This window comes from Phalacrocorax aristotelis, chromosome 2 (assembly GCF_949628215.1).
Source record: "Phalacrocorax aristotelis chromosome 2, bGulAri2.1, whole genome shotgun sequence".
NCBI classification, from domain to species: domain Eukaryota; kingdom Metazoa; phylum Chordata; class Aves; order Suliformes; family Phalacrocoracidae; genus Phalacrocorax; species Phalacrocorax aristotelis.
This window is the reverse complement of record NC_134277.1, coordinates 143,422,186-143,447,285: the sequence shown is the minus strand read 5'-3', so window position 1 is coordinate 143,447,285 and position 25,100 is coordinate 143,422,186. Positions and strand designations below refer to the sequence as shown.

The 25,100-nt window shown below is 44.3% G+C and overlaps 1 protein-coding gene across 2 annotated transcripts in view; it reads right to left on the bottom strand.

Annotated features, from left to right (window-relative positions):
• LAPTM4B (lysosomal protein transmembrane 4 beta) overlaps positions 1 to 5,956 on the bottom strand; it is a 64,048-nt gene extending 58,092 nt beyond the window's left edge. The window contains exon 1 of one of the 2 annotated variants that reach the window (XM_075085465.1): positions 5,786 to 5,956. In XM_075085465.1, coding sequence (XP_074941566.1) covers positions 5,786 to 5,881 — 96 coding nt within the window. In that variant the 5' untranslated portion in view covers positions 5,882 to 5,956. The remainder of the gene's footprint in view (positions 1 to 5,785) is intronic. The other variant, XM_075085464.1, reaches the window with a different exon arrangement.
• Positions 5,957 to 25,100: the final 19,144 nt, after the last annotated feature.

Genomic DNA, 25,100 nt, shown 5'->3' with positions numbered 1-25,100 from the left:
AATATGTACATCAGTCATACAGAGAAGCCTTTGAAGGTAGGATTCACAGTTTTCTTTACTCGTAATGAATTCCAAGTTCCCTCTCCACTCACCTCAAAAGCAAGCACCTGCACAAAGCAGCAAGTCTCCAGTGAGTTACTGGGGATTGCTACTGTTTTTTTTCAAGATGTCAGCTTTTTTTTAATGAAATGAAGTGTAGACAATAGAAAAGCTAATTTTATAGACATGGCACTTTGAACATAAATATTTACTCACTGCAGCCATTTCCATGACAAGAATTGGGAATCTCAAGTAATTTCAGATTATACCCTGATCCCTTTACCTGTCAGTGGAGACATCTCACCTGCTGCTGACACTACATCTCCCACCAAGGGCCGGGAATTAGCCATGTCATTGGGACCATCCAGCTCTTTGCCCTGAATATACTGCCCAGGTCTGGGCCATGGAGAGGCAATCACCTGGTGAACCCACAGTGAGCCCCATTCTGCAAGACTTCTTTCCCCAGTGCCATCAGTGTTGGACTCTTAGTGGAGGTGGTAAAGGCAGAGTTGCTTGCAGAACAACCTGACCCAACACCCAAGCTATATCACACTGGTATGACATGGAAAGCAACATCCCTGGCTGATGTGAAGGAACAGAATCTTCAATGAGCTCGCGGACATGCTATGACCATTTATATGTAGATAAAGTTGGAGATCCTTATTCTTTGCCAATTTCATTCCATATAAAAAACAAAGAAAGCTAATTTTCTGAGTAAAACACAAAGCCTCATACTTGCATTCACGCAAATTCCCACAACCTGACATGGGGATAACAAAGTTTCCAGTTCCCTGTAACATCAGGCTTTCTAATTGTGCAATTTCCCCCTTTTCACAACTTCAGTTCTTTTTTCAGTTTTCAAAATCTCTTGATTCTCACAGGTTTGAAAATAATTAATAACTTGATCTTTTCTTAGAATTTCTTTATTTTCCCTGAAAGAGCCTTTCCACCCTTTTGAAGGGACTCCCACTTACAACTCCTTGCTGCTGTGAGCAGCCTCAGACAGTATAAAGGTTGCAGGAGTGGGGACAGAGCAGCCTGGAAGGACCCCAGTGGAGGTATATTTTGTTTACATGAGCAGTCATGCTGATCTCTACTCCCTGCCAAGTAAGCCAAGATTTCAGTAATCTTCTAACTGGTATTTAAGTACATTGCCATACATGCTGTTTTGCATGGGGCTTGAAAAAGACAAGGAAATAAGTGTGGCCCAGTTGCAAAATATATGCCCTGATTCTCTTTTTGACATCAGGTCAAGTGCACTCTACTGATGTCAGCAGGGCGTTCAACCTGTAAATCAATGAGGCCATGGCAACCGGTGCTTTTCTTTTGCTTTACAGTATAAAAAGGCCACTACCAGTACTGCTTTTCATCCATTAGGATTCAATCCTTTTATTAAAAAATGACTGGGATGCAGACAGAAATTATGCGCTTTTTCAACTGTATATTCAGAAAAACCCAGAACTGAAATGTCACGACTAGCAATTCATGCCGAGCTTTCCACAAATAGCAGCTCAAACGTTGAAGCCAGCCTAGCTAAAAACTTCAGCTTCTTCTATTCATGTTCTTACTTCACGTCCTTCAGAGGGAGCCGCACAACCTGATAACTCACCATTATAAAAAGTTCTCAGCCTTTATTTTTAGCCCCTCTCTGCCGGGGCCCTGGGGACCACAGAGAGGGCCACGGACAGCTTCAGTGGGTATGAACAGATCCCACCACGACTCCGGGGCTGGTGGTGGCTCCTGGGGGGCCAGGGGGTCCCTAAGGGGTCCTTCGGGACAGTGGGGAGGAGCAGCCCCTGCCAAGGCCACTGCTGCAGATGGCACTGGGCACACAGCGCTCGTTATTTTAACACTATTATTTTTTCTGACCTGATGCCTTAAAGTTTTGTCTTCCTTCCTCCCAGGTCAATGGGAAATAATTCCTGTTGTCCCAGCTGGTGCTGGTGGAGCCTCAGGTTGTGCATAAACCCTGCTACCATGTGTTGGGAGAGTGGGAAATCCTTCTGTGACACTGTCAGCACATCTGACATCATGCCTCCTTTATGTTTTAGATAAAGAAAGTGGAGTCCATTTACTCAGGAAGAAGACATGCTGTGTTTATAAATGCTGTTATGGACAGGGATGTTATTCTGACTGACCAGTGCTGACTGGGTCACTTGGAACTAACAGAAGTGCCAGCTTTCCCCTGGTCACCTGCACCCAGGGGAGATCAGTAGTGAAGTTGGCTCATTTCAGCAGTGTCACTGCCTCAAACAGCACGCTGATACAACTGTCTAGAACAAATCTAAGCTGCTGAAAGTGACTTTCTCTGTTTCCTTAGGTTTTTTTTTTCAAAACATGAGACTTTTAAGACATTTCTGCGTTATTACTCACGACCTCTGACTTCATGTTTGATACAATGCAGAGAAGCGTAAAGTCCATGCCAGTAGGATAAACCCAAAAGATTAATAGCCAGCTGAAGCAAACTGGTCCTCAGGTTTTGAAAGAAATATTATCCCCCAGCCAGCCATATTACCTCCATCTTAATCTTCAGCATAATGTTTGTATTCAACATTGCAGCACCCCCTCTTAAGCTTTTCTCCCCAGGCAGCACACCAGCTCGTGAAGCGTGAGCTATTTTGCAACCCGATTAGATATTCTTTTCAGGATATTTCCTCTGGCTGCTCCACGCTTTACAAGTTACTTTTTACATCGAAGTACCTCAGTGCTCTGTGGCAGTATGTCTATTGTACTGTGTATACTATATTGCAATATCATGCAATGCTGGATTATGTTATATTAATCTAGATGTAGTACCTATGGCTGTACCAGAAGGAAACAACTGAAACACAAGAGCTATAGAAACATTAGCATTCTGAGATCCCTTATGTTCTACAATAGAGCAAAGTTAAATATTTATTTCCCAGCTACTGATACTTTATCAGACCATTGTAACTGTCCGTGGCTGCTGGGTGTGTGTTGGAAATGCACACAGCGTTCCTTCCCCTTACCTACGTGGGAAAGTGCTCTCATCAAGCAGCCCTGATGACCCACCTGCACTCAGCTTCCCACTCTCTCCACTATTTGTAGGATCCCAAATAGTCAATTAAAACATAAAAGCTAAAAAGCTAGAACATCACCCAGAGAAATACATTCATTTTTTCCACATTTATTCAGACATTAAATTCTGTCTCCTGAGATTATACTAACTCAAAACTGGCTCAACATATAAAAATGTTATTTTGAAAGCCTGCCAGAATTTTAAGCTACTATTTTTACGTCCTTCAGAAGCCTCCACTACTGAATCACTGCATTCATAGTCATAGAATTAATAAAAGTTACACCTCACAGGTAGCGAGATATGAAAAAGCAACAAGAAAACTATTCATTCTCTAGGGGGATGTTTTTAACTCAAGTAATTTCCTGTGAAGCATAATGGCAAACATTACACAGAATACATGTTGGTGTGGTGAAAAATCAAGGGGATTTTTATTTGAACTGTATTTGAGGTAATGCTCATAGCTCACATGTGGTTTGGAGAAATATAACCACCCAAAATGCACGCAGAGAAAAAAATCTGCTGCCAGGACAGCATCTATTTTTACGTAAACACTAAATAGCACACGATATAAAATAATAATTTTTCTTCTGAGATAAAACAATATTTTCATATACGACTTTGAAAAACAGACCTTTCAACCAGGGTAGCTATTTGCTCAGGGAGCTACCCCTTCCTTACTTATTGCTTCCTAACTTTCTGAGCTATCAAAATGGTTTAGCATTTATTATCAACATGCATCTAAATTTCTATTCTTAATAGTTAAACTTAAAAATTCTAGATATTTGCAATAGAGGAGAAAGTGCAGAAAGAAGTGCGCACCCTGACATGTTGTGATTTTGTGTAAGTTTGAAGTCACTCAGAAATCTGCCCTGAAAAATCTATGAAAGCAAAATAGGAAAAGGTCTAACTCGGGAAATACCTGCTAGTTAAAAAAGAAAACTTTAAAACAGATTTTGCAGAAAAATACTATGTGAAATTGGGTCACTGGTATTTAAACGTTAGTAACTTAATAGGTAACAAAGCCTAAGAAGCTGTCCGTTTTTTCTTTGTATCTAAGGCCCACTGATGCACTTAATTCTCTCTTCCTCAAATATCTTTAGGTCCACTGAACAGCTAAAATATCTGTATCCCTGTCTTTGTGGAGCCAATGTGAAAAGGCTTCATTCAGCTGAAGGCAAAAAGAAATAACAAGCATCCTGGAAGAAATGTTCAAAAGCTTTCAGGTCGTATTAAAACTTATTGAAATTTCATCGCAGCTGGGAAAAAGGGGCATCTTTTCCAACACTGTTAGTATTCCAGATACCATAGGCTGTGGATAGGATGTTGCATTTAACTATATTTTATTAAACCAGGAGCAAGAAATAGTTCAACAAATGCACCATTTTCTCAGTGGTGAATATGTATTTTATAGGACATAGAGCATTTTATATTATTTCTAGGACATAAATGTCAACCTAGCCTTTTTATTATGCTGATTGAATTTATTTTATGAGCTGTCCTACAATGGAGGCCAGCCCTGCATTTTTCACTTGCTTCTGAAGGGAATTTCAGTAGTTAGCAAATAAGCCCGGGTCTAATCTGCTTCCGTCTGCAATCATTTGAAAAATGACGCTTGGCAAACAGCTCTGCGTGGCCTTGGCATCAGCCAGAGACCGATTTCTTCCACCAAGGGACCGGGAAGACCGAGCAGGCTGAGAAGTGCATCTACATAACCCAAAGCGACGAAGCAGCTCTTTTTACTCTTGTGACACATTTGCAAACCCTGCGACTATGGCAGGGCAGGTCTGGGAGAGCCGCTTTTCCTGCATTGTTACTCAAGGGACCGAGAAAAGATTGACAAAGCCAGAGAGGAACCGAGGGCTTAATGCGCCTCCTTCGCACCGAGTCTTACCCCCGGCTGAAAAACCGGGTGTCGAACAACCTCTGGGACTGACGAGAACCCATTAAAGCTCTGCCTCGAGGGGCAATTCCTCGCTTACAGCCTATAACCCCGACGGAGGACAGAAGTCTTTCTAGTACCTGATAGCAGCTGCCTGAAAGGTTTCCACTCTCTGCCAGACAGACCAAGATACTACTGAGAAACAATTATCTGACAGACAAGGAACAGCAGTGAGGAGAACACCCGACTTCTTCGTGAAGCAGCGACCAGAGATAATAAAACAAGGTTTTCCGTGCGGTGTGGTCAGGGTCCGGGCAGCCTTGGCAGAGCCAAGGCAGCAGCGGGGCCTCAGCGCTGCCGTCAGCCCCGGCCTGAGAAACACCGCTCCGAAGTTTGGGGAAACCAGGCCAACCCCTCACACCGGGGGTCTTCACTCGTCACATTTTTATCCCCAAAAAGGCTTTTCGCTGGAGTCCCTGGTGAGCCTGCCTATGCTCTGTATCTCCTGCTCCCGCTCCCCTGACCCTTAAACACGCACACGCTTCGTTTCCCAATTTAGAACGAGGCTAAGCCTCAGCCTCGCCGGGGGCTAACCCGCGGGCTTGCAGCGGGGAAGCGCCGGAGCCCACCGAGCGCTACGCTGCTAGTGACAACATGACCTCGCGGAGGTTTATCTCCAGAAACCTGCCTGGGCTGGCAGGGGCACCTCAGCTGCTGCGATGGGCACCCCCTCCGCGGAGCAGAGGGGCCGAGCAACGGGGGAGGGGGGCTGGGGGTGGGGGACGGACGCCCCCGGGGGGACTGGGGCAGCCGAGGTGGGGACTTACCAGGTACCAGACGCCGAGGATGATGGTGCCGGTGCGGACATGGCAGCAGAGGCAGCAGCTGTTGGAGTAGAAGCGCGCCCAGGGCGAGCTCAGCATCTCCGCGGCTGCTGCGGGCTCCGCGCCGCTCCGCACCTCTGGCCGCGCCGCTCCGCGGGGGCGGGACCGAGGCCGGGGCTGGGGCCGCCCCCCCGGCGGGCGGGACCGGGAGCGGAGGGAGCCAGCCCAGAGGGTGGCGGATGGCGGGGGCGACCCCCGCCGGCCCCTCTCAGGAGGCAGCTGCACCCCGGCGGGCGGCGGAGCCGCCCCCACACCCCTCCATGCCCGCACACGCACTGACACCGACCAGCTAGAACTCCCCGGAGCGCTGGAGCATTCACACCAAAGCAGGGAAAGGTTTCAAAACACGAAGCTGAGGGAATTCAGGGCGTTCACAGCCTGGCCTGCGTGGCCCCGGCATGTCGCGGGTGGTGGAAAAGTGCCATTCTCCTGGTGGTCCTACCCACCCCTTCCCAGCACGGCTGCGCCTGGACCAGGCTGCTGAGCGCGAACCCGCGGGGTGCTTCCTCAGCAAAGCTTGCAGCTCGCCTAGCAGTTCTGGACCGGCAAACCAGTAGGAATAAAACTCCGTTTCTCTATAAAGAGAGATAATATCGGAGGAGAGCGTGGAATGCTTTGGATTTGCCCCGAATTCTGAAGCTCTGAGCATTTATTTTCTTGCATAGTGCCCTCCTAATCCACTCCCAAAGTCGCTCACGTTAAGGAGGCCGGAATCGCCTCCTGTAACTGATACACAAGTTAACATTAACCTCATTGTCCTATCGGTAGTTAATGCCCTGATGGTGGTGGAGGAAGCAGCATTAGGAGGAAGGACCCAATTCTGCACATTCAAGCACGGATGCAGGTAGAAGCTAAACTTCCTACCAAGCAGCTGACTTTTTCATATTTTATCATTGGAGACTCGTATCATTCGCTAGTGGAAATAACGAAGAAAATTCTACAAGGAGGTCTGTATGCCTAGCCTGACCCTAAGAATAATTTCTTTACTGCCATCTATCTTGGCTTCCTACCAAATCCCACAATTTATCATCAAAATATAACACTGAAAAGTAATCAAATATTTCTCTATATGGTTGCTTTGGGACTCTTCTTTATTTCATACATACATCTGCACAGAACAGGAACTCCAAGATAAAAGCTAACTTGGCACGGAGGAACATCTCTAACTATGCCTTATCCCTACTCACAAAGCCACCTTAGTAAATTACATTAAAAATACTTCAGGTAGGAACTTTACATAACCTCTGTTCTTAGCTTGTCCTTATAAAACTTTCAGCATTTTTCGGGGGGGGTGGGGGGATGGAGGGGGAGGGGGAGGGAGGTGCCTAAAGAGAAAAGCCACTGGGCACCGAATTTATAATTTTGACTAGGTTATATGCATAAGCCAAATACTGTATTTTCAAGATTCATATTAAAAAATGACACTAAAATTCTAGTAAAGATGAAACATCCATATCGACAAAACAAATATTCGAGAGACAAAAGGAAAGTCCCAAACAATGTGGTCTGGACTACCTCACTGGTAACCTCGATGATATCCTGAAGAAAATGGAATTTTTGGAATTTTCTGCTAAGCTATAACAATGAACTATGTGAGCTTGGCAAAACAGAATTTGACAGTGAGAGACAGGAACTGAGAGATAGAGAAGAACTTGTTTTACGACTATATCCTTGAGGAGAGCTGAGAGACTAATCAAAGCAAACATCCTGCCTCAGAAGATGCTGAGAACAGGATGATAAAGTGTATAGTCAAGGAGAACAACTAATTGGGATGTTGATAAGAACAAAAACGGAGTGCCCATTAGGGGAACTATCCTCATTATAATACTAAAAATCAGGCCCATAGGCCAGGAACCACCCCCACTAATAAGTCCCTTACTCTTTGAGCATGCATAGTAAATTAAACGTGAGCTGTACCTTTACATCGAAGTGAAAAAAATTAACCAATTATTAGCTGAGGCATGTGAATATTAGTTGTGACTGACTCATGTAACTGTATAAATGCCTTGTAGTTTCTCGGTGTGGGGTGCTGGCTTTGTGAGTTACCACCTAGCACCAATCTTTGTGCAAAAATAAATTGAATAAAATACCTCTGCTCTGTGTGGTGTTTGGCGTTTTGCACACCAGGCAAGTGAACCCGCTTTTTGGGATAACACTGAGAGACCTTGTCCTTTAAAACCAGAAAGTAAGGAAGTTAGACACAGACACAAAACCCTTGAATGTACACCTTGTAGGTGTAAGTGGAAGGTAAGAGCATCTGCTCATGAAAGTTACCTAACCAAGGGCCTGACCTTTTCAAAGCAAATGCGATAGTAAGTGAAGAGGGGTGTGATAAACAAGGATGCACAGAGGCCAAGCTGGTGGACAAGAGACAATGGAGACAACGCCAAAGACCAAGAGTCTCCGGTTACTGATTGATGGGCCATTGAAGAGCTCTAGGCACAGCTTTGGAGAGGGTCACCTGGACTCTGTAACTGATAAGAAGGGGCAAACAAGAGGAACAGAAGGATTTGAGGTATTTGAGGAGGACTTTGCAAAACTTAGGAAGGAATGATTAGGGGAAGGGGAAAGGAGCAAAGTGGTGATCAGACAGAAAGGGGTATAAAAGGGGCTGGTCATGTGCAAAGTACACTTCTCTGACAGAGCCTTGTGCCCCATCACTCTCTCGTCTCATAAAACCTTTTTTAACTGTCGCTTTGTGTACTCTTACTCTCCACACAGTGTGTGCAGAGGCTGCAAGGAGTAAGTGCCAGCTACTGAGTGGATTGGTATGAGTGAGGGCGTAAGGGGCTCAGTGCTGGCGGCTGGAGTGGGACCATGGGTCATAGCCTGGGGCTGGCTGCTGGGGAGGTGAGAGTCTATCTGCCCCAAACTCACTTGCAAATGTCAGGCTGGAGCAGCTGATCTGCACTTAGGTCTTCTGCAGGTCCTACATGTAAGAGGCACAGCTGAAGGCAGCACCTGGTCTGTAGCCATCTGTGCAGCCATCCCCATCTGTATCCTGTGCCTGCAAACGGGAAAGCAGCAGCCACATCCATCAGCCTGGGATGGGCACAAAAAGTTGGGCTCCAGCAGCCTGGCAGGAGGAACCCCAGGTCCTAGAGCTGCTGGAGGCAGTAGCTGCTTATAACATCCCCCAGTGCAGCTCTCATCTCTGTAAGGAGAAATTAACTGCCTGTCTTCTTTTGCTTATGGTTTCCCATCAATGGCTTTAATCTGGACATCATCAGAAGAAAAAGGAAGGAAGAATGAGAAGGTGAACACTAATTACTTCAGAGCAGTTTCCTGTATAATTATTAATTTCCATTCAAAAAGCTTGATGGGAAAGATCAGGAAACATCAGGCTCTGTATCACACTCCTGATTTATAACCAACTGTATTGGGTTTGCGTGGCAAGGTTTTGGTAGCGGGGGGGGCTACAGGAGTGGCTTCTGTGAGAAGCTGCTGGAAGCTTCCCCCGTGTCTGATAGAGCCAATGCCAGCCAGCTCCAAGATGGACCCTCCGCTGGCCAAGGCCAAGCCCATGAGCGATGGTGGTAGTGCCTCTGGGATAACAGATTTAAGAAGAGGAAAAAAAAAAAACCTGCACAACTGCAGCTGGAGAGGGGAGTGAGACTATCTGAGAACAACCCTGCAGACACCAAGGTCAGTGAAGAAGGAGGGGGAGGAGATGCTTGAGATGCCAGAGCAGAGATTCCCCTGCAGCCTGTGGTGAAGACCGTGGTGAGGCTGGCTGTCCCCCTGCATCCCATGGAGGTCCCTGGTGGAGCAGATATCCACCTGCAGCCCATGGAGAATGCCATGCCAGAGCAGGTGGGTATCCAAAGGAGGCTGTGACCCTGTGGGGTCCCAACCCTGGGACAGGACTAATGTCAGAGGTCTGCTGAAGAGGGGAACACCACGATGAGGCTGAGGTGAGGTGTGGAACTAGGTGAAGACTTGGTGGTCACCCCTTGCTTAGCCCCCAGCCACAACTGTGCAGACTCTGGTAACATGCCTCTGCCTCTCCCTACACTGCTTATCAGCTGCCAGAAAATTAGGCTTAAATTTATGTCAAGAGCCTGGACAGTTTCTAACAGAACACCCCAAGGGAAGTATTTAAACCGAATCACGAAGCTGTCACCCACTCACAGCTAAACACTAATCACAAGCACAATTTGTGGTTGAGGGTTTAGTTGTCTTGCTCTTTTAAATTATAGAAGTGTGAACATTTTTGTTGAACCATGAGGCCTTCTGTCATGGTTTAGCCCCAGTCAGCAACTAAGCCCCACGCAGCTGCTCGCTCATTCCCCCCACCCCTGTGGAATGGGGGAGAGAATCAGAAGGGCCAAAGTAAGAAAACTCATGGGTTGAGATAAGAACAGTTTAATAATTACAATAAAACAGTAATAGTAGTAATAATAATAATAACTTAATGAAAGGGAAAATAACAAGAGAGAAAGAGAGGTGAAACCTCAGGAGGAAGGGAAAAATACCCAAACAACAAGTGATACAACCACTCATCACACACCAACCAATGCTGCTGATCCCTGAGCTGTGATTGCTGCTTCCCCCAGCCAACTCCCCCAGTTAATACACTGGGCATGACATCATATGATATGGAATAACCCTTTGGTCAGTTTGGATCAACTGCCTTGGCTGTGTCGCCTCCCCTCCTGGCTTCTTGTGCACCCAGCAGAACATGGGAGGCTGGAAAAGTCCTTGACTAGTACAAGCACTACCCAGCAACAACTAAAACATCGGTGTGTTATCAATATTATTCTCATACTAAGTCCAAAACACAGCACTATTCCAGCTACAGTGAAGAAATTTTAACTCTATCCCAGCTAAACTCATGACACATACCTTCCTCTTTCCCCTCATTTTTCTACCCAAACAGCCCCTGTTCAGCTCCAAGAGACATAGCAGGGTGTGCTGTGGTGATAAAGACTCTGGGTACAAAGATGTGTGGGGACCCCCATCACCTTTGACCTTGCCACGGACTACTGGACTGCCAAATAGGTTGTATCCTCCTTACCCTGATTTCATGTATCTTGCTCTATGTATTGAGCTTACTATATGGGTTAAAGCGACTTGCTTAAGGACAGTGGAAAATTTAATAAGATTGTGGTATATGTTAACTGCCTCGCGTCTCATCAGTGAAGCGTCATGCTGCATCTGTCATGCTGCAGATGATAATCTGGGAACGGTGTATGACAGACCCCATGAGAAGCCCACACCAGAGCAGGCTCCTGGCAGGACCTGTGGACCCATGGAGAGGGGAGCCCGCGCTGGAGCAGGGCTGTTGGCAGGCCTTGTGACCGCATGGGAGACCCACACTGGAGCTGTTCATGAAGAACTACAGCCCGTGGGAAGGACACAGGTTGGAGAAGTTAATGGAGGACTGCTTCCCATGGGAAGGCCCCCAAGCTGGAGCAGGGGAAGAGTGAGGAGCCCTCCCCTGAGGAGGAAGGAGCAGCAGAGACATTGTGTAATGAACTGACCCCAACACCCATTCCCCATCCCCTGCACTGCTTGCGGGGAGGAAGTAGAGAAAATAGGGGGTGAGGTTGAGCCCAGGAAGAAGGGAGGGGTGGGAGGAATGTGTTTTAAGGTTTGGTTTTATTTCTTATTATCCTACTATTATTTTGGTTGGTATTGGTAATAAATGAAATTAATTTTCCTGAGCTGAGTCTCTTTTGCCCATGAGAGTAACTGCTGAGTGATCTCCCTCTCCTTACCTTGGCCCACGAGCTTTTTGTTATATTTTCTCTCCTCTGTCCAGCTGAGGAGGGGGAGCGATAGGGTGGCTTTGGTGGGCACCTGGCATCCAGCTGGCATCAACCCACCACACCAACTCTAGAAGTCCAGAGAAGTATAAAATCACAGGCAGAGTTTAGGGAAATGATGAAGTCTTATTTGTTCCTTTCTATTTTTATTTCTGTGGCATACTACATACTTTGCAGATGGAAGACCTAGTCCCTGCCTTGCAGCAATTAGAGTCTTCAGCTCTAATCAGCAACTGACCACACAGGCACGAGCACTCTTACGGACTTGCATGGAGCCCCACCAGCTCTGGGGAGCCCCACCCACTGATCCCAGCTCACTCCCCTTGCTACCAGTTGTGGAGGCAAAGACATAGCTCCAAACTGAATTAAAACAAAAAGTCAGGATGGTCACAGCACAGATTACAGTATGAGGTCACTGGGCACCAATGCACAGCAATCCATCCGTATTTCTTGCAGGCAAATGGATTTAGAGAAGATACCCGGGCTGCTGCAAGTCAAGCGTGCAGCTTTCTCATCCAGAGGAGAATTTGCTTTCCTGCCTTGGCTAAGGGAGATCTTTGGAGGGAGGGTTGGCTGGTGGGACATCGGCCCCCGGCGGCAGTTTCTGTTGGAGGCAGTTTCTGGCACCATGTTGGTCTCCTCTCTCCAGTCCTTACCACCAACACACACATCCCCCACTGCCATGAGCCCCTCTGCTAGCAGCGATGCCAAATGGCCGTCAGCAGCCACTGCTTAGCAGAAGGAAACCCACTTACTGGTACCGTTACACAAACCTTTAATGACCTTAGAAGTATGCTGTTGACTGTGTATCAAGAGAGAAATTCAGCAGAAATTAAGTGTTCACAAATCTACAAAACTCACTGTTTACTAATTTGTTTCAGAGCCCGAGAACTGCCACAGTTACAGACGCATAACCACAGCCGCTGTAGTTCAAGCCTCTGTGCCATTCACTTCGCTTTATAAAACCAGAAACAACAAACACTTCTTACAAAGGTGGCCGTGAATCCACCAATCTGATCTTACACCCAGAGTGGTGAAAGATCATTTAAGATGCACCAGGGACAACTTCTGAACTGGATGACATCTGAGTTTTGTCAAGGTTCCTAGAGTCACAAGAGGCACTCTGGATTATCATCTTTATACATCAGAACTTGTACAGGATCAATATCGGTGCCTTGCTCCGAAAGTGCTATGAACTCAAGCGAATCAACAGCCTACTCACAAGCACTTGTTTTAGTTGTGCTGAAAAAATATATGATATTTCCAGTGGGATCCATTATATGGTAAGGAATTTTTCCAAGGGAATATTTGAGTCGGAAACAGGGTCAAAACCTGATGCACCGTTGCTTAGCCATAGATTGGCATGTAGGCTGTAGGATGTATCCAGAAGAGAAATGCAGACTCACGGCTTCCATCTGCCCCTCCTTACCACAGCAGAGCTGTAAATCGCTAAACTCATTTTGTACAGCCACTTATTCCCCACAGCACATCCTGAGAGCTACGCTAGCCCACTGCAGAAGGACCCAGCCCAACTTTGGCTCATTGCCAATTCTCCTCTGTGCTGCAAGCTGTTAAAAAAAAAAATCCAGTATATTCTGTGTCCTGCTTCTGCTCTGTACTCCCCCATGTGTCCCCAGTGATCATCTCACTCCAGGGGACAACTTCTTCCTCCTGCCAGAGGATGCTCTGATCCATTTGGCATTTTCTTGTGCCTTCTAGTGCTCACTAAAATTGGTTACTGGTACTCCTCTTTCCAACCTTTTTAACACCTAGCTGAGCAAGATGGCTTGATGTGGACAGGTGGCTTGGAAGGTGCCGATCATTCCTACCTTCTGTCTGTACTCACAGTCCACAGAGATGGTGCTGCATATTTCAATTGGCCTTGAATAATTCAATCACACTGTTGCCCAACACTGCATACAGCACGTACACAAAAGGACAGCTCAAGGGAGCCACATCTTCTGCTTGTAGGATTAGCCAAATGCTCCAGAGTGAGCAATTGAGTTGTTAATTGTTTTGTATTTGGCCAGGTTAAGACAAGATAAGAAAAGGGTTAAACATTGCCCAGAAACCAAGGTCTGGGTATTGTCCTGGGGCACAGGGTGGTGACAACATTGGCAAATTGACTGTGATTGTAGTAAAGAGTAATTTTGAGTCCAAGTTGTTGTTCAGCTTGCTGTGTTTCAGGATGGCTGCAAGTATTCAGCGCTACAAAAATATTTAATGCAGCAAAGTTTAAAAAACACCCATGCTTTCTAAAAAAAAGTAGCCCTCCAATAAACGTCTGACACTATTACTCTGCCACAAAGACTGTCCAACGTGCAATAAAATAGGACTGCTTCCACAATTCAAAATGGTTTCAAAAGATCCTTAATTCTCCTGGTTTGTATAAAAAAGGTCAGAGTGAGAATAGTATTTTCCTCCAACATGTTACAACTCATAATACATCTAAGAAGCCTATAAGAGAGCCGTCACAATGACACAGCGCTTGGTGTGCAACCATTTGCACGAAGCTAGTCAAACACTCAAATTTCAGTACCAGACAACCGACAACAAATTCTTTTCCTTTTTTTTCACTTTCTTTCTTTTTAAGTGCTCTTCTGATTGTTGAGAGAAATACCTGGACCTTTTTAGCTCATTTCTGGGATATTTTGTCATGATTTGCCTTATAGAAGATATTGATTCTAATCTCTTAGACAACTGATGTACTTACACATTTTCTTTCATGATGGTCAACTGCATTTGCAACGCTAGCTCCCTTGGGCCAGGCCACAGCTTCATAACTGTTTTAAAGTCGCTGATTTTAAAAAGCATATAATTAAAATATTTTGATACATTACTCTCATAAATCAGAAAAGCCAAGCGCTCAAAATGTTCTCCAAGAGAAAGCTCACCTTACTGCCTCCTTCCTCTTCCCCTTTGCTGACTCAAAAGCCTCTCAGTTTTACTGTGAAGATATAGGGCTCACAAGAAGTCTGGTGAACTCTGGAGTACACTGAGATTCAGCTCTTTTTTTTTTTTTTTTTGTGGCCTTCCCATTCATGCTAGCCTCGCAGATTAAGTTAACATTTTGCATGGGAAAAAACCATCTGTGCTACATTCACTAGAAACCTCAGAAACAGGTTAGGCTTTTATGGAATTATTTGCCTGGCAGCAGATTTGCAATTTGGTAACATGCACTGGAAGTCTTTCTTCAGTGTCAGATACAATATGCTATCCATGTCCTGCAGTCTCCTCAGAGACGCACCTGCTCCAGCATGGAGTGCCTCCTTCCAAAAGTACCAGCCCCATCATCTCCCCAACAATGTCTCCCCAACATGTATCTCTTCCATTTCTCCTCAGGTGGCTCTTTTGTGTTCCCTCCCTTTCTCCTCTCCCTTGCCCCTGCTGTTCTTTCTTAACACGTTTGCACAGTGTTGCCACCTGTTCTCCTCACTGAAGTTTTGGCCTGCAAAAGATGTTTACACTGGAATTAGAGCCGTCAGGGACTGGCTGTGACCAGCACAGGGCACAGTGTCCTTCCACAGAGGGCACCCCTGCAGCCCCCAGCTACCAAAACCCTGCAATTTATGCCCAATATGTTCCACCCCTAGAACTAGATGATGGGGTCAGCACTATTACAAATTTAACATAGGCTTACCACAGAGTCCATCCCTCCTCCCTGCTGACCAGGCTGCAGGGGTTAACATCCTAACAGAGGGAACAAATATCTATTGCAAACTTCAACTCCTGCCCCTCAAAACACAAGTCAAGAACATAATGGCTGGTTAAGCAATTTATTATATTTTTGAAAACAAGCAAATAATTCATATGGTATGGGCAATGATTAAAACTGCTGCTGAAGGTACCTATAGGCTTAAGAATCCTATAGCAGTAGGGCTCCACCCAGATCTGAAGAGAGCAGTGAACAGTGTTCACTGGATGCAGTATGGGCATTTCCTTGTTTGGGGAGTAAAATTATGCATCAGACAGATTTAATCTCATGCTCCAGTTCCTCCAACAGCAGTAGCTGAGCTCCCCTGTGCAAGTCTTTGGCTCATGATGCCAGATCTCTAAAGGATCTTCCACCCCACTGTGCCATGGCCTTTCCCTTGTCTCTCTGGAAGATCTGTATGTCCCAGCCTGTAGGGTGAAAGCGTGAACAGTTTTCAGCCTTTCCTGACAGTTTTTTCAAGGTTTTCTGTGTTATTCTTGGCCATGTTGCTAAGGAATTTGTTCCTCCTGTGTGCTCCCCGAGTCTGATATGTATAGATCCCACCTTGACCAACAGGATGCCCCATCAGCTCAGCAGGTGACAGCCGAGGGGCATTTGTAACCATGTCTAGCTGCCAGGTCTTTTGGGCCATGGCATTAGTGTTCACTACCATTTCAGGGTCCCTCACCTCTAAGGGGACCTCTGGCAGTCAAAGCAACTGCAACTCTTTCCTAGCCCCTTCACTGGGGCATCTCATCTGTGGGGTTGGCAGAGTTGGGCCATTGCTCCACATTTCATGGGAGCACGCAGCAAGCCCGATGGCAGGACAGTACACTGATCTCCTGGGGTTTCGTAGAAGACCAGAGAATTGGTGTTGGTGTGTGACTGCCTCCTTTGGCCGCTCCTTCTTTCTTATGCACGTTCCTCAGCCCCGTGTAGATCACCCACTCAACTCACCGGATAGTTTCTAATAAGAGCACACAATGGGAAAGCAATACACAAGGGCTTCCCCTGAAGAAACTATTTAAAACAGAACTGAAGGGTACTAATTAGCCAGCCAGCCAGCCACCACACAAGAGTGTTAGTAGATAGCAGGTCCTGGGTAAGCACCAGAAATGCTGCCTGTGGCTCATAATTGAGCTTTTCTCCCTCGGGATTAGACAGGAGCTATCACAAGTTTCGGCTGCTGCCTAGTGACATTGCCAAAGCAGAAGAAATGATGGGTCTGAAAATTTCAAGTGTCTTGTAGCTCTGTCTGCCTCTGGCGTTCATCATGGGGAGACACATACATGTTTTTCCCTTCTTAAATGTCCATTCACAGAAGGTATAGACCAAAGAAATTCATGCAGCAGAAGTGAACCTTACTGTGGTGGTAAACAAGAACTATTTTGTTACAGAAGCAGGTTGGATTGATCTAGATGTTGATTAAAAGAAGAAAGGCACAACAAGTTTAATAATTTTGAAAATTTGGATTACTCACTAGAATAATTTTTGGTTAGTAGTAATTTGCAAGTTCAGCAGAAATTTTAAAAGCGCTAAGGCAAGCTTGAATGAAGATAACTGATGTTAGTAAAAAGACTTATGAGATAAATACATGAAAGTGAAGTATATAAAGTCAAACAGAGTCTGAAAAGTACATCTAAAGATGGAGTACAATATGTTAAAAGGATGTGTATTCTCTGAAACTTTCTACCCTGCAGCGCTGCTATACCACTAACCAGTACCTTAGCAGTAAATAAAGAATAATTCTCTCTCCTTTTGCCTTGGGAATTCTGTGAATTTCTGTAATAACTTTAGTTCTCCCAGCTAAACAGAGCTAGCGAACCTTGTGCCCCACCTTATGCCCAGGGCAGTGGAAGTGCTTTGGCTTTTCCTCTCCCCTGGCTCAGCACGCCTGAAGACACTGAGAAGCGAAGACACCACCACTATTCTCAGCATCTTGGTTCTAACCATTATCAACCAAATTGGTAAGAGCAGGTGTCTTGTATCCAACTCAAACTCATCATCTCTTCCTCCTTCAGGCTAATGAGCCCTTTAGCACCTTGTATCATAGTAACTTTTACTCTACAACAGAGTCTTCTCCAAGTCTTTTTGACAAATTAATTCTCTACTTATCAGACACTGCTTCCAGTCCTTTAAGTGTGTTTATTGCTTCTCTCAGTAGTGTGGGGATCTAGACAGTTATGTGAAAGCCTTGAAAACTGCAAGCATCAGACATAACAGTGTTTATTTAATCAATGGACACAGATTTGGGATTGTTCCCCCGCTCCTCTTCACTACTCGGATTCAAACATCCTGGGATTTACACTTGACCTTTTACCACAGCGACCCAGTGGAAGGTCAGGCTTGGAGATTTTTTGGCCTTTTGGCCTGAGTGCTTGTGCTGGACACAGTATTAAACCACCTGGTACATTTTATGCATAGCCTGTAGACAGTTATAGAACATGAAATACAGCATATGAGGATGAGACGGAGCTGTTTGATAAATAGGTTGTTGTGTTGCCAGCAGTGTCTCACTGCTTCCCAGATCGCTTGAGCAAAGGAAATCTCAGTGAGAGTTTTTAATACTGTGTTGAATTTGTGGTCAGACAGGTCACAGGTCTTTGATTGATAGGAGAGGCAGACCTTCTAAGAAAAGCTAATATACATCAAATAGTATTTACTTCCTTTTAGTTCCATTAGTTAGATTAGTTAATGTTTAATTTATGGATTCATCTGAGTATGGCTCAACACTGGGAACACTGCCAGATTTTATTCCCTTTTTCATTATATGATTATGGGTTTCCCCCTCTCTTTTAAAAGCTCACTTTTAATGTAGAAGAATGTAGATATTCCCCCCAGTTTTGCTCACAAAGCATGTTCTGTTTACATATTTATTTGGATTTCTTTTTACCTATATCTAGTAGAAGTCATGATCATTTTGTCTTTTATTAACAATCTCAGTCCACTGATAAATCCTTTTCTTCCATCCTATTGAGAACCAACACTGATTTTTATGTACAGTCAAGAAGGATTAAAAGAACACATCTTCCATAATGGTAATTTATTACTGCCTGTAACTTACGCAGCAAACACTTCCCAGTTTAATATTTTTAGATGATAGTCAGGTTTCAAGCAGTAACTCACCACTGTACTTGGGCGCCTGCTTAGACTTTCCTCCAGGTGCACTTTATTCTTTAGTGCATTAAACCATGTGCACCAAAAGCCTGCGCTTTGAGCTATTAGCAACTTTAAAGTAACTGAATAGCATCACCATCATTACTTTGAATGTCTATGGAGTTTGTTTCCAAGTTTACTGGACTCTTGAACAAACTCCAGGACATGCCATCCAGTTCTTCTCACTGGTGTTCACCGCAGGCAGAGGTTTGCCATGGAGCTTTACGGAAACTTCCAGTCTCACCCATATTATTTTTTTTCTATGCTAAGAAAAGCACTTGACTTTCTCAGAGTGTCACATCCTCTGCCCATTTACCCATTTGCTGCTTAATATGGAGTCACCAACGGGGAGCACTTGCTTCCGAGCCAAGCCTGCAAAACGTACCGTAGGAGCTGGTGGCTTTATACTGTGAAAACATCAACTGGGTTTGCCCCCTTCAGCAGTCTGCCCTGAATCCCCTTGATGGTTGACTTGCTGAGCACATGATAGCAGTTCAAACACAGTTAGCCAATACTTGCCTTTTTCTGCAGCCCATGCAAGAGGCAAACTGCATCTCCTGTACATGCAGTGTAACAACTTTTATATACACTATCTATAATTACAGGTCCACAGTACGTCCTTCATGAAGTGCAGAGATACAGAACAGATGGATTTGTTACTTCAACAGCAAGGTAAACACACATTTATGGCGCAGACAGTGCAGAAAGTTTAATTGGATGAAGTTTGTTCCAATTTATAAATCTTTTGTATGTATTGGGAAATGTGGCTAGGAAATCTAGATTAAAAACTACATAAGATGGAGCCACTGGTATCAGGTGTACGTGTGCGGGGTGAGGCTGAAGCTCTCTAGTACTGTATATTTTACATTGTTTCTTCTAAAGAGACACAGATCAAGACTGGTAGTGTTCTTTCAATTATAGAAACCAAAGATATTCTTGGCTTCTTTTCATCACAGGCTCCCCCAAATGTCCAAAATGTCCTCTTAGGATCCCTCGTGCCAGATGTTACATTGATAGTTTAAACCACATGCCTAATTTTTCATCCTCCACTTTGTATAGCAAATGGCATCATAAATACCAATATAATTCTACTGAAATAAAATTATTTGGCAACTGATCTCCAAGTGAAGTATAAACATAACTTCAAAAGCATGTCTCACAATCACACTGCTTTCTGCTGTGTGTGCCAACAGAATCACAGAATGAAAGAATGGTTTGGGTTGGAAGGGACCTTTAGAGGCCATCTAGTCCAACCCCCCTGCAGTGAGCAGGGACATCTTCAACTAGATCAGGTTGCTCAGAGAAGTTTTATATAAACCTTATAATGGAGGTCATTATTGCAAAGTATATTACTGTACTGTGACTGTAAAGCATTTTATAGGCATGCACATCTGAACATGTTTGATTATACTCTGAAGCAACTTCAGGAAATACTGATTGAGCCAACGTTGCAGAGATCTCCCAACGCACGTTGGTATTCAGTAATGGACTGGTAAAAGCACAGAGAAAGTTTAACTTCAATAACACACAATGCTAAGTCATCATCTCTGTTGGAACCCATTTAGTGTCAAACATCTACGTACAAACCTTTGGAATCCAAGTGGCTTAGGCATGGCATATGGAAACCCCATCTCTGCAGACCAGAATGATACACCTTTGTCACCTTGGGGATAGGTACCTCCTATTTCGTACTAACTCAGCATCTCATTCAGTCAACGTTTAAAGTGATTCTGATAGCACTCTGAAATTAAGTCAAACTTGTTGGGGCAAGCTGGTAGGTATGTAACAGTACAATACCATTACTGTGCATCCTGCGTAGCACACTCTCGTAGTGAAGTACCTAACACTGCTATGCTTCTCAGCATCCGACTTTCTTTTCAGTTGTAATATAAAACTAACTGATCACCAACATGACATTCTCCAAAACCAAGCATACTTTGAAAATGCAAATCTGCATATTTTCCCTCTTCCCCTTTGATGTTTTGTGTCTATGAGCCCTTAAACCACTTAACTGCCACATAGGACACCTTCATATTTGCAAGATGGGCAGCACCCCTCACTGAGAGTTTTTACTGTGCTGACAGAAACATCCCTAAAGCCCTGGCAGAACACCCTGCTGACAGCTCACTTCATTTGGAGCAGGGCTGAGCCACTGGTTTGCCATAAATTGAGAACACAGTTTGCAGTTAGGAATTCTTTCCCCAGTTAACTTGTCAAAATACTTCCTTTGAGGTCGACTGCTCAAGAAATATTTGGAATGATTATGTCTAAAGAGTTTAAAACCTCAGACTGATTCATGCCCTCCAATGTGTTCCAGCATGATGGTCTCTGGCAGCACGAAGCGATGAATCCCAGTGGCACACCAGCACAAAGTCGAGGTTTTTAGTGATGGAATTATTAATGCAAAGTGAAGCACTTGCGATCCTCCTTCCACATGCTTCCACATGTTGATCTTGTGATGCACGACAGATGTTCTGCCTGGAAGTGAACAGGCAAAAAGCTATTTTCTGATGTGACACACACTTCTAAGTTTCCCTAGCCTAGTATTTGCATGATGTGACTGCAGGAATCCAAAACACTTGGCAATCCTTGGGTATGTAAAACCCACCCCTCTCAATCACCAATGTGCCAGGCTTTGGAACCCTTTAATTATGCATCTGTGTCACAGTCTACAAAGTATTTTTAATATTCAAGGCAATACAAGCTAAAGTGTTTTAATCATTACAAAAACAATCACTAAATCTGTTGTTCTGCTTGCCTACTAAGGACTCACAGTAAGAGACACGCTCCTTAAACATTATAAAGAAGTAAGTTCCACAGTTAACAACAGGCTGCATGACTTGGATGACTTTGAACTGCATCTCTGTAGCATATGAATGTAAAATAGCACAGTATTGATTTTCCAGCTCAGTTCTACCAAGTGCTGAGCATCCTGAGCCCACTCCAGAAAAGCACTGAAGTACATTTTACTACTACTACTGTTCAAAAGTGTTCAATCCCTAGGTCAAATCTGAGTAACATTATTTTTGCTTATTAAAAAAACAGGTTTTCCTTTTTTCTTTTTTTTTTTTTTTTTAAATTAAATCATCACATTAGTTCAGAGCTGACAGCTCTTTGAACCTTTGTCCCCGGAAGCTGCAGAAAGTAATTCCAGCAAAAAGGAAGAAAATATGTCAAATCTCTACTATGATTAAAATTTTAAAAAGTTTTTAAAATAATCAGCCAGGCATGACGGTGACAGAAAAATAATTAAAGGTATTTATGAAGGGGGAGACACCCCCCACCCCCAGCCATGTTAAAGTCAACTGTGAAAGTTTCGTACTTAAAGTAACACCAATATTAACCGTACTCTACGTGGGCCACAGACTTGACTTACAGCAGAAATACTGGAGAAAGAATATTTCTCAAGTACCACCGTAGCCTTGGCCTTATTTAACAGCCACACTTGCACCTTCTGGGGGCGAGTCAAACAGGCAGGGTAGGTGTGGGTGTGGGTGAACTGGCACTGCTGCTGTAGGGTGTTGCCCAGCTGTGCTACAGGAGTGCACGAGTCATCCTACAGTCTCAGATTTGGTTCTTCTTGAAGTGGCTGCTCAGACCATGCTGGCAAGCACGGAGAAAGGGATTTGTCTGAAAAAGTTTCAAAGAACTTGAAAGACCCTAGCTTTATAGCCAAGCTAAAGGCCAGTGTAACTAAGACACAAAACTGGAACGGAATAGTTCTAGAGTCAAATGAAGGATGATGCTAGTGCGGCGGGGTTACTTGTAACGGACAGGTGACTTGGAACAGGTACCTGAGGGAGCTGCCCACTCCTAAACTGTCCCTGGCAAAACTCAGTTGGGCCAAGACTACAGCCTTTGTTTCACTGAATTTATAGGTTGAGGTTTTTTTTTGTTGCTACACTATCAGAAAAGCAAATACTGACGGATTACCTTCTTATGTAATTCAGAAGCATCTAAACTCTCTTGGTGATTATGAAAAGGATGCTGCCTAGCACTGCATAGTCCGAAGCAGTACAGTCTCTGGAGGAGAACACATGGACCTCTCAAACTCTTAACCAAACATCTGGAGAAAAACACCATGAAAAGTCCAAGCAGGATTTGACTGACAGAAAATGCAACTATCGAGACATGTTTTATGCACACCACAGAAAAAATCCATTTGTATATGAAAAGCCAGGTAGCAGTTTTGTGGAATTTTATAGTAGTCTGTGGTTTTTGTTCGTACTTTTACTGCATTCAACAATACGGAAGCATAACCAGCCAGCTTTTTTTCTTTTTTAAATCTCACTGAATTTGAATGTAAATCCCTTTTTTGTGTTTAGTTTGAGATCTCCTCTAGAGATTTCACAGTCCCTCAGTTAAAGCACAAATACATCTCCAAAGTCATAGTCAAAGGCGTAGGGGAGGACTCATCACTGGGTTACCTGGCAAAACAGGTGCCTGTATGAGGAACGCTGATGGTCTTTCCAACTCTTCTGGATGAAAACTCCTCAAAGGAGTTTGAAGAGCTTTCCCCCCTCCTCACTCCAAGATTGGATAAAAGGAAGTTTAAGGAAAACATTATGGCTGCAAAAATAGTTTTGCCAATTACATTTTGGGATACTTCAAGCTTAGTCAGGAAGAAATTACCTTACCAGTCATCATACCTTGCCTTTCAGTTTTGAATAAGCAAGATGAGGAACTGAAAGATGAACCAAGAATTAAGAAAACAAGTTTCAGCATGTGCTAGATCTCTGAAATACCTCAGCTCCCAAAGTATGGATTATTACAGACATATGGAGTATCACCTATTTCAGTCAGCCCTCCTTCTCCTGGGCAAGCACAAAGCAACAGCAGTTGACATTGGCACAACCACATTTGGGAGCATTTCAGGAGCTTGTGTGTGCAGATCAAATGAAAGGAAAAAAGGTGAGGGGGCTCAGAGGAGGGAAGAGTGAACTAAACAGCCTGAGCTCCTCTCAGCCCTTCGTAAGGCAATTCTTTCAGTTTTCAAGGCAATGAAGAAAAGTTTAAGGAAATACCTAATCACAGTATACACAAATAGGAAATTCAACATTGCTGTTCACTAGCAAACGAGCTAACTAAAAGTGGAAATTTAAAGGAAAATTAATTCATCTGAGCTATAAGTAAGGTAACTTCAAATCAGGATGATTTAACTCTTGCAGCCAGTCTAGAATCCAGCCTCTAGCTTTTTGTAAATTGTAATGACAGCTTCAGGATTGTCTCTTTCCCCTTCTGAAAGATGTTGCCTTCCTTTTAGTAAGCACAGATTATAAACCAGAAGGGGCCAGCAAACCGATTTCACATACGATAGACCTCTGCTCATGTAGGGACTGGACTTGGGTCAGATCCGAACTTCCAGCGATGGCAACTTCTTGAGAAAACTCATTCTGTACTAATTTTGGACATGGCTGCAGACATTTTCCACACAAAATAGCTGCCTACATGTACAGGTGAAAATGCAAGGTTACCAATCTTTCACAATGCCTTTGGAGACTTGTGAGAGCAGATGGAAAGCTTGCACATCTCCTTGGACATACACCCAGCCACTTGGCCCCGCTCAGAGGGACCACCAGTTGATGCAGCTTCTATTCTTTAGCTAACTGGCTCGGGCTCAGGAAGACACTCGTCTCCAGTCCAGCATGCCTCTTCAAAGCACACATTAAAGCCTGGCGGTTGGAGGGTGAGCGAGTCCAAGTTACAGTATCCCATCAGAGGGGAGTTATTTCCCATCCGGAGCTTAACTTGCAGATGTAGCTCAAGGCACAACTTTGCTCCTTCGCTACACAGATAAGGATGGCCAAGGAAATAGCATACTCATGAAAAACACGCTGTGGCAGCCTAAGTCAGAACGGCCTCCAAAAACAAAGCTCTCAGTAACAAAGTATTTGGTTTATACTTCATCAGATATTTGAAATAAGGAGTCATTTATCTCCACATCAGAGCCTATTGAACAGCTAAGTGGAAACACTGTGTGTGTAAAAGATTTGCTGTCCCTGAGAAAACAAGGAACCGTCTTGAACCAGTCGGTTTTATGAGTTCATTGTAGTGATCCGGTTCTGAGTGGTCCATGACTTACCCTCTGCCACCGACTGAATTAAAAATACTGAGCCAAGAGGTCACTTGATGCTACAATTAGGATAGAAAATGTACTTGCTTTGAGCTGCAGATGTTCCTAGGCATGTTTTTTTTTTTCCTAAGGGCATTGTATGAAACCCTGAAACCAGCAGTTTCACGTTACGAGTTTTAAATGCAGTTTTCCTTTCCAGAATACACCAAAATTAAATACATCAGAGTTTCAGTAAAGAAACTGATTTTCAGTGAACCAGAAACCTTCAGCTTGGTACAACTAACAAGATATTTAAAACAACAGAAGTTTAATAATTTCATAAACTGAAGGGACCCAATATGGAGACCAGACAATTTCAGCAATTCGACCAAGTTTCAACAGGAGGGGTCTGTGAACCATTAACAGCAACATGCTATGAATAAACAACAATTCTGCCCCCCGACTCGTCTGTCAAAGGACAAGCTTCTCCTGCTTCATTCCCAGCATCCATCCCGACTAACAGCAGTTCTCCGAGTCCTGCAGGGAATCAAATCTGTGGTCATACCACACTACTTTCAGGTTTGAACT